Below are 10,016 nucleotides of genomic sequence, written 5' to 3' on the forward strand. Positions count from 1 at the left end.
ATGCAGGAATTTAAGTGTAAAATTAATTATAAAGTGGAAGTTCTTCAGTGATGCTTCTTTTTAAGGCATCTGTAAGCCCACACACAGAAACACGTTGCTAATAATTGCAATTCTTTCCTTTACTCATTATGATCCCTGAAAGAGCAGACAATAAAATCCTTAATAAGGGGGATCAGCACAAATTAAAGAAGCAACAAAAACAGTCATGTGGCATCAAAAAAGACACCATCTGCATGGCATGACTAATTAGAGGGGGAAAAAAGGGGACTTAGGAAAAGATTCCAGCTATATCATGTCCTACTTCCTGTGGAGGGCATCCTTCTAAATGCTACTTTCACACTGAGCTTTATTACATTTATCTTGCCAACTCTCATACCATTTAGGTAATTCATAAGTGATGCTGACACACAATTCTTTAGCAACACGCTGCCTTTTTTCACTTCAGCATCTCCACGCCACTGTTGACCTAAGAAAATGCTCTGAAAATAAGGAGTATGATTTGTAAGTACCAGAGCTATTGCAGCCCCCTGAATGAATGTCTTTATTACTTACAACTGCATTCTGAACATGGAGTTGTGGTGTATGGTATTCTGCAGTATCTTCTGCAGTTACCTCTCTTGTATCAATAACTGCTTATAAAATAGAGAACGTTAGGGACACTTGAGTCATCAGCTGTTACAGTGCAACTCAGTGTCAATACTCTGGTTCCTTTCACAGTGAGATAGACTTAACAGTGCCACAATAAACTGGGTATCGATATACCTTTATGGAGAGCAATAAGGCAGGGAAAGATGATTTTTCCTTTAAAAGGGAAAGAATCATCACTGCTGAGCAGCTTGTTGAGATGAAACGCACTTCATATTTTAGGCAAATGTGTGCAGTAGGGATTTGGTGGGTGGGATGCCTCAGTTATCTAATGGTGGGACGTAACTGCTCAACAAGGTCTTGCCTAATATAGACAGAGTGCATGGGCTTCAACAGGATGCTTGAAAGGAATTTTTTTAAAAATAGCTGTAACTGGTTGGCTGCTCTTTCAAGGATCTTATAACTGAGAGAGGTGTTGCTTCCAGGAGCTGCCTGTGCTAGTGGGCCATGGTGAGGCCAGGGGCTGGAGGGGGAACATGGCATACACACCCCCTGAGCTCAAGACCATTGTGGCCAGCCCAGGTGCCGGGTGAGGTGCTGGCATTCCTACTGCCTATGCTGTAATTTCATAAACCATTTCTGCCCCCAGCTCTGGGGCTCCGTGGCAGCTGCACATGTGTGCTGAGGGTCACTTCAGAAATGCCAGAGATGGAAGATTAGGCCAGCAAGTTTCCAGCTGCTCACCCTGGGGTGTTTCCCAAACCTTGGTTTAGACACATGTGGTGTCCATGGCAATGGCAATGGTCCCTTGTGTGCCGGCAGGGCCTACCTGGGCACATGGCTCCGGGTCCGCAGGGCCTCGTGCCATTGCACAGTGCATGGATGCTTTGAGGGCAAGCAGAGGCTGCGGTCCCGAGGCTGTGCCGTAGGCATCCACAGCCCCGGGAAGTCTCGGGGATCAGAGCCTGGGCTAGACGGCTCAGAGGGCTCGGGTAATTTTACGGCCCCAGGTAGTATTTGCAGTCCTACTTGCTGGAACGAGGGACACCTAATGTACCTGGGCACCAGCCGATGGCCGGAGGGGGTAGAGCTGCCCCCCGCTCCCAGCGAAGGGCCGGGACAGCCGGCCGGGGCGCTGACCCTCCCCCCGTCGGGGCATCGCCCGCGGGCAGAGCAGGGGCCCGGGGGCGGCCCGGCAGGAAGCGCGGAGGCCGAGCCCGGCCGCTGCCCCTTGCCGGGCGGGCCGGGTGTCACCGCGCCGGGCCCCGCCTCTCCGCGGGCACATAAAAGTGCGGGCGGGCGGGCGGCCGATTCCACATCGCGGCGCCGCTCCTGCCTCCGTCTCCTCCCTTCCTGCCTCTGCTCCGTGGGGACCGAGGGCGATGGACGCCGGCTGCCTGTGGCCCCGCAGCCTGCTGCTCTTCCTTGGTAAGCGGCGAGGTACCCGTTCCCGCGGGCAAGGGCTGGGAGGGCATCGGGTGCTGCATCCTGGGGCAGGGGCGTTCTTTGGCTGTTGGGAAATCTTCGTCAAAGCATAAAGTTCAGGTTACCTTCGGATGAAGTTGATGGGTCTCTCTCCGAGATGAAGTCCCAGGTGCTGACAGGTGTACCCGGGTGGATTGTACAAGCCGAGGAGTGGAGCACACACCATGCTCTGTGGTGTGTTGTTACACGATATTTTGTTGCTTGTGCGATGCCTAGGTGTGTCCTGCAACCGAGTGAAGGTGAACATTTCCCTTCTTCACAGCTCTGCTTCCAGTGCAGTCTGTTCTCTTTCACCTTGACCTGTCCTGTTTGTAGCCTGGTCCTGCTGCCTTCACCCAGGCCATGCTCTGGGCGAGCTCAATGGGTGAATCCTCTCAGCAGCAGAGACTTTCCTATGATAACAAAACAGGTTGTGGCCTCCTTCTGCTTGACACTTCTCCACCTCCTTGCTGGGAGTGTGTTACTCTATTATATGACATAAGCTACCTGAAAGTCTCAAGTGAACACATGTATCCTTAGAGCATCAAGAGTCCTGGGGCCTGGGAGTGCTGTGATGCAAGAGCTGATCCTTGTCACACACCTCCACGGGGTGCTGACAGTGACAGGTGGCAACGGCTGAGAGCTGACCCTGTTGGGCAATTTGAGCTGTATGGGCAGCAAAGTTCTGAGACCTGGCACACTCACACCTTGCTTTAATGACAAAGTGTATTCTCACACTCAGGATGTTTGGCTCGAGGTTGTAGTTGATGGGCAAACTCAGTTCCCAAGGCTTCTTCTTTGGGACAGATGTTTTTCTCACCTTCTAAGCCCACTGCAATATGAGTTTCTGTCTTTCATCTTAGCCTGGTATTTCCATAACAATTGATGGATCAGCTGCTGCACAGCATCTCACTTGCCAGGACAGCAGGCTAAACATCTTGTAGTCTGTGAGTCAGCCATGCTTTGCACAGACTGACACTGGTAGGAACTGGTATGTCTTCATGGATCTGTGTATGAATTTCTTTGTTTCCGGGGCAGGCACAACATCTGGGATGGATTAGTCATAGCTAGGTGGCATCATAACAAGTGCTATGAGCACTTTACTGCCTTCCCCTCCCAGGGCAGGAGTGTAAGCAGAGCTTGGTGCTTCTGGGAAGACTGTCACTGGTGTTATGCCAGACTGGAAGAGGTTCCCTGCTAAATGGCTGAAAGCTTACTGAAGTGACAGTCCTTGCCAGGTTCATATCCTGGCTACTGTGGGCTTGGAGACTGCACAGCAGAAAGGCAGTCATGGGAGAGAGATGTCACTCACTCCTGAGGGGACATGGTGCTATGCCAGCCACATGCGGATGTGGGTGTGATGGGGACAAGCCTGGGCCCTGCCTTTTCTGGGAGTTGCTGCAGGAGCCTTGGCACCGATCTCCTTGTGCTCACTGTAATGCCCACTCAGTGGGAAAGGCAGGTGTTGGACCTCCAGACTCACCAGACAGTTGGAGGAACTGCTGATGTTATATTTCCCTGTGTCGAATTCTCCTGGCTGTCAGCAAGTTGGCTCAACATAAAGATCGCTGCATCTGATGATGGGGAGAGTGTTAGCGGCTGATGTGTCTGGCTGGAAGTAAAAATGGATTTCTGCTTTTGTGGCATAGGGACTTCAGCCCCCATGCAAGTGGTGGAATGCAGTGTGGCCAAGGCATGGGGGCAGCATGTAAGATCCCTGGTGCATAGGTCTCCCGAGGGGTGGAAGCAGTGGAAGGGATGACTGGGTGCACATAATTGCATTATCTCTGCTTAAGGGTAAGTCCTGGTACAATGCTGAAGGTGATCGTGTGGGCCTGTAGCAATTTTGGAGCATCAGTCTTCCCATCCCAGACTGGTGTTTCCAGGGCTGCCTTAGCACTGCTGTGACCTGATCCTGGACATCCACAGCTGTGAGTCTGCAGTTCTTAAATTAAACAGTGGTACTAGGGATGCTCACAAAGCCAGCAGGACAGACCAGCTAACTTCCATGTTCCCTGCTTGGTTTAACCAAAGAAGGCCTTAGACAGTTAAGACATGCCCTGGATGTGCGGAATCAGGTGATAGGGATGCACCTTGATCTGTCTGTGCAGTTAAAATGGGCTGAGATCCTTCAGGTGTGTATCACCTGGGCACGTCTGCTTTGGAGGTGCAACCCATGCAGAGGGTGTAGGTGCTGCTGCTGTGGCAGAGAGACCACAGAGATGCCAAATGGGAGGTAGCATTACTCAGGTGACTTAGTGCAAGACTGGCAATCTCAGTGACAGACAAAGCCAACTCAAATAAGGATTGAGCTCTCAGAAACTTGACAGTTACCCTAGTGTAAATCCTCCACAGAGTAGTCCTCAGTCCTCAGCATCTCACATGTGCATCCTTCATCCTTAGCAGTCATCCTGCCACTGGAAACTACAGCTGGCTCACAGTGGGCAAACTGATGATTAACCCTTGCAGGTTGTCTGTGATGGAGGCTGCAAGAAGCAAAGGCAGTTGGTCACTGGCCCTCATTTTCTTTTCATCCCTCAAGGAAGGACAAGTAAGCAGCAGCATTATTCCTGTTTCAGTAAGTGCTGTCAGTGTTAATCTTGCAAGAATACCTGTGAAGCCGGATGGGATTATGTGTTCACACAGTGATGTAGGAATATGACATGTAACTCTCATTCCTGCAAGACACACGTGAAAATCCACCACCTCATTACTGTTATCTTGTACCCTGTGTTTGCTTAATGAACAGTGAAGGAATAAAAATATAACCTCTCCCAGGTGCTGTGTTTAGTATGCATCATCTGATAAATATCCTGGGAAAGGCTCTCCTTTGCCATTGCTGTGTGCAGATCCCTTATCCTCCCAGTGATGTCAGAGGGGAAATATGTGCATGGGGGAAAGGGCAAAACAGAGCAGTGCAGAGCAGGAAGAACTTTGCCCAAAAGCAGCAAATACTTCTGGGTGTCAGCAAATATCCACGCCTGCAGTCCAGCCTTTCTGGCCCTGAGTGCCTGCAATCAGGTGGAGGAGGCACCTGCACATGGCTGGGATTGGGAAAGCCCTTGGGCAGTGTTAAGGAGGAGGTTATTTTTAATTTGTCCCTTACAGATGTCTGTGGCCTTTAACTGGAAAGCCATGCTTCCTTCTGGAGCCAAGAGGAGAGCTGACCTCTCTGTTCCATGGACCTGCACTGGAGTTTTCTCAAATGTGAAAGCTGGGTTCTGCTGAGTCTCAGACTGGGAACTTCATCTTAAAAAGCAGCTGCTCAGGTTATGCCCAGGTCAAGGAAGTGTGCAAACTGTGACAGAAATGTGTAGGCTGCACGAGATCCTCAGCTGGCTTAATCCATCTGCTTAACAAGTGGGCATTTGGAATACCTCTGGCATATTTAGCCTTGTCTTTTGTTAATTTCTGTCCTTATTTCTTTCTGTGACATGAGGTATCTTTAGCGGGACACTGCAGTCCTATGCCATAGCTCCTCCCTGTCAAGGGAGCAGCTTAGTCCATGGAGCAGTGCTAAAATGTCCCCCTAGTTCCTGGGAAGAACTGACTCAATAAATCATTTTCCAACATCTTTTGGGACCCCAGACCCTTGGGCTGCCACTGTCTGATAGCTGATGGCCTCTTCTTTCACACATTTGAACTTTCTGTTTTAGCAACTCACACTGGCCTCACAGAAGTGTTCAACTGCTGCTGCTGAGGAAATCTACAGTGAGCACGCTGCTGCTTTAAAAAAATCCCACCCTGAAAGTAAACTTGCATGTCCTGCCCCATCGGAGGGAAAGGCAGGTCCTGCTGAGTCATGCCAGCAGGCACAGGAGTCTCCGGCTGATGCAGGGGCCCGGCATCATGGATCTGTTACTGTTGCTCTGGCTCTGGGGGACCTGGGTTTTGTTCATTCTTCTAGAGCTGGGTGGAAATCTGGCTTATTAGCTTTGCAAGGAATGCAGTGTAGAGGGAGGTAAGGAGGAGGAATAGTATTTTTAAAAATGCAAACACAGGAAGAAGCCCTGTCCCTCTTAGATATTTCTGCTGGTTTTGTGTGTAGCTGGAATGAAGGATAAAGGAAGCCTACTAATCACCCAGAAATAGATGAGCTGCCGGAAATCCATTAATTACCACTACTAGATTTAACCCTGAGATGTAATGAAACTTTCTAATAACTGGAGTTGAATTAGAACAATCAGGAAATTATGGAGGCACACTCCCTTCCATTAGACATACATGACCTGACAAGTTAATAGAGGCAAACAGCCTAAAGACACAAATTACAGACTTCCTTGGAATGGGGCTGATGACTAAGCAGTTCATGAGCAGGTTAATTTGTGACCATAGCAAGAGTGTTAGCCAGGTGGATTTCATGGCCAGTCAGGGCAAACATTCACTATTCCTCATGGACTAGCCATGAAGCTACAGGTACCTGTGCTGGCTTTCGAATCCTGTTTGGAAATGTTTCTTTAACTAGTGGAATACCTGAAAGCTGTGCCTATTTCTTCTGGCATTCTGTTAAGTAACAGTGGCACAGGGTCCATAAAGTGGTCAGTAACCTCTCCAAGCCCATGGGCAAACGAGGAGTGTTTAGTATCTTGTGTTAGCAGCTTTGTAAGCAGGCTTTTAACCAAAGAACTGCCAAAAGAGTGGGTGTCAGTGCAAGAACTGTCCAGCCCTTCAGTTGCCTTCAGCAAGGAGAGTGCTGAGTAAGTTCTTTGCTGGTAAAGGGCAGCCTTTTTGTTAAGCCTATCGCAAACAGTGAGTGGTCTCTGAAGCCAATGGTGGGGTGCTGATCCTGGCTCAGCACTGACCTGATGTGCTGAGTCACCAGCTGCACTGACTTGCAGATTCCTAGGAAATTCTCTTCCTGTGGGCTGTAGTGAGTCAAGGATATCTTGATTTTGATCAGCAAAAGGATTCCTCCTGTGATGAATGCTGGATTGTCATGCCTAATTGTGAAAGCCTGGCTATTTCCCTTGCACAGGTGCCATGCCTGACCAGTCAGAAACCTAACATAATCATCAAATGGCCTAATTCCTGCCTCTCCCTATAATCTCTCCAAGCCTGTTCCTGCCCAGTTTCACTCAGTGTTGGCGAGAGGTGATCACAGACAGCAGGTTTCTGTTGAATCTTTGTTCTGCATTTTAAATTTGTATTTCAGAGATGTTTCTTTGGGCTGCCATGTATAATGTAGGCAGCGAATCACTCAGACTTACATTTTTTCAGCTTTCAACTTTGGGTCTTTCCTACCATGATGAGAAGCTTCTGTTCTTCTTGTATTAATTACTACTGCAGCTTAAATACTGAACTCAAAATGCATCTAGTTTTGACTATTGTTTTTGTTCTCTTATAGGTTACCTACTGCAAGCAGTCCTGGGCACAACAGTGATCCCGTTATGTGGGCCTGGTGAAATGGAGAACTGCACAACAGCACTCAGTAAGTACTGCACAGCTCATTGTAAGTAACAGATCTTTGGTTCCAATCTTCCTTGGACTGGCAGCCTCACTGAGGTGCTCTTGGGAATCTTTTTTCTCTGAGTTGCCCGTATCCAGAGGTGCTAATGAAATGTCCTTGCAGTCCAGACAGAGAACAGCCCACGTGTGGCCCAAGTTGGGATAACGAGATGCAAGCCTGAAATGAAGGACTACTGCTTCCATGGACAGTGTGTGTACATTGTGGACTTGGATGAGCACTATTGCAGGTATGGACAGGACCCACTCATCCTGCAGATTTCCCTGAGGTGGGCTTTGAGGTGACCTTTGATCTGGCTGCCACTGACACTTAGCTGAAACACCAATCCAGCCAAGTATTAAATGCTCACAAGAAAGTGAAGAGGAGCACCACATCCATAATGCTCAGCTGCATTTAAGGAAGTGTTAAGCACATGTGCTGCCTCCAGTGATCTCTATGAGAGTGTCAGACACCTGAAATTAGTGACCAACCCAGCTTAGACTTGGGACATTCATTCTGATGTGCTTCCCTGTCCATCTGTAGTATGAGATCCAGAACTCAGGGACAGCACCAAGGTCTCTCCTTTGATCCATCCCATGAAATAAAGACACCTGAGGCATTTTTAAGAGTATTGCTCGTTTACCTGAACAATTTGCAGTTGTCTCTAGGACCACGTGGGCTTGAGCTACATCAGTTCAAGTGTCTTGTCCCGGAGGAAACAGCAGGCCAGCAGCATGGGATGCTCTGTGAGCTGCTGAGGTATAACCCCACGGCCATGTCTCTGATTATGCCTCTCTCACCCAAAGGTGTGACGTGGGCTTCTCCGGAGTGCGGTGTGTGCACTCGGAGCTGGTCCGGCAGCCCCTCAGCAAGGAGTATGTGGCACTGACCGTCATCGTGGTCCTGCTCTTCCTCACCGCCCTCTCTCTTGCCAGCTACTACATCTGCAGAAGGTGAGGCTTGTGTTCCTGGGGCTGTCAGGGACCCTCACTCAGCAGACAGTTCCAAACACAGACTCGCTCACCTGCGCTTGAAGTGTTCAGGACAGGCAGTGAGCTGGCAGTGTGGCATGGCCCAGACTGCAGGCCAGGCAGCAGCACTCCCAGGTGCTTGTTCACCGTGGTGCTGGGGCTCTATAGGTTGGTTCATGTCTGTCTTAGAGGGTGTGTTGAGATCAAGGAGAGAGCAGACAGGGAATAGGAAAACTCTAGTTCTTTCATTGGTAATGCCATTCCCTCAGGCATCAGGGACTGGAGAGCAGCTGGATTTCTACTAGCTGTTTTGTTGATCTGGTATGTTTTTGTGGTGAGTGCGGTATCATGAGCACTGCCTTATCAGCTTTACCGTAGGGGGACAGTACTCTTCTCCATGAACAGATCCAAAGCAGCAGGAATCATCCTCCAACCTAAAAACTAATGATAAGCATTTGTCAGAGAGCTGAGGAGGTGGAACAACTCCAGAGGGAGAGCTCAGCTCAGCTTCCCAGACCTGATAGGCAGCTAGATGGTAACCAGCCGGATTTCTCAAAGACAAACCTAGTACCAGCAGGAAGACTTTAATGCAGATGTGGAATTTTCAGTGAAGAGTCGAGAAAGGAGGCTGCATTCAAGTGATGTAAGACCTGGAAATGAGCACAGAGGGACACTAGCTGCTAGAGATTTAAAACATGTGAAGCTCATACTGCCCTTCCGTCCTTCCTTCCCCCTCCACTCCCCATCACTCCCCAAAAGCAACTGGCTTTCCAGAACTCACACTTCTCTCTTCCACTCCAGGTACCGAAACAAGAGAAGACAAACAAATGCCAGTGAATACAAGGAAGTTGGTGCCCTATAGGAGAAACTGTGGCTTCCTGCGGTGTTTTGTTCATCTGGATGGACTTCAGTGGCTACCCATCTATTTAAACATTATTTTTATTAATAATATTTACAATATTTATAGCCTTTTAAAAATTTCAGTTGTTTGGTGATTCAATAAGCATAGGTCAAGCATTTTATTTTCAGTGTTTTATTTTTTTATTAAATGATATTTCCTAAAGGGAATCCTACCTAAATGGTTCTTTGGGATAGAGATATATTTTTATAAAAAACTCGTCTTCTTGCACTGAAGAGAAGAATTTTATATTTATTCTTGTGAATATACTCAAAGCAATTGTATTCCTTGAAATAAAAGTTCTAGACAAAGTCAAAATGTCTGTTGATTCCAGAGAGTGGTGGTGAATGGAGCTACCTCCAGCTGGCATCCTGTCCCTGGGGATGTTCCCCAGGGCTCGGTACTGGAACCAGTCCTGTTTCATATCTTTATCCACAAATCCTCATGAAAGGAAAGACATTGAGAGCCTGGAGCATATCCAGAGAAGGGAGGTGGGAAGGGGTCTGGAGCACGCATCTGGTGAAGAGCAGCTGAGGGAACTAGGAGAGCTCAGCAGGGAGAAAAGGAGGCTCTGGAGGGGACCTTCTGTCTCTCCACAACTCCCTGACAGGAGGAGGCAGCCAGGGTGGGTCAGGGAATCTGCTCCCAGGGAGCA

General features: G+C 48.8%; 1 protein-coding gene across 1 annotated transcript; it reads left to right on the forward strand.

The window, feature by feature from the left end:
- The first annotated feature begins 1,915 nt into the window (after positions 1-1,915).
- EREG (epiregulin) lies at positions 1,916-9,746 on the forward strand. The gene is made up of 5 exons (XM_066186730.1): positions 1,916-2,013; positions 7,394-7,477; positions 7,619-7,742; positions 8,299-8,445; positions 9,265-9,746. Exons 1-5 carry the CDS (start codon positions 1,968-1,970, stop codon positions 9,323-9,325), a joined length of 462 nt encoding a protein of 153 aa, XP_066042827.1. The 5' UTR covers positions 1,916-1,967; the 3' UTR covers positions 9,326-9,746.
- The last annotated feature ends 270 nt before the right edge of the window (positions 9,747-10,016 follow it).

The sequence above is a fragment of the Chamaea fasciata genome, unplaced genomic scaffold, assembly GCF_029207755.1.
Source record: "Chamaea fasciata isolate MVZ Bird 193981 ecotype frontalis unplaced genomic scaffold, bChaFas1.0.hap1 SCAF_6, whole genome shotgun sequence".
NCBI classification, from domain to species: Eukaryota; Metazoa; Chordata; class Aves; order Passeriformes; family Sylviidae; genus Chamaea; species Chamaea fasciata.

Bases quoted from the DNA above. Each gene is read 5' to 3' on its own strand.
- EREG (XM_066186730.1), top strand. From the start codon at position 1,968: ATGGACGCCGGCTGCCTGTGGCCCCGCAGCCTGCTGCTCTTCCTTG. The intron at 2,014-7,393 runs GTAAGCGGCGAG...GTTCTCTTATAG, and splicing joins CAGCCTGCTGCTCTTCCTTG to GTTACCTACTGCAAGCAGTC. The intron at 7,478-7,618 runs GTAAGTACTGCA...ATGTCCTTGCAG, and splicing joins GAACTGCACAACAGCACTCA to TCCAGACAGAGAACAGCCCA.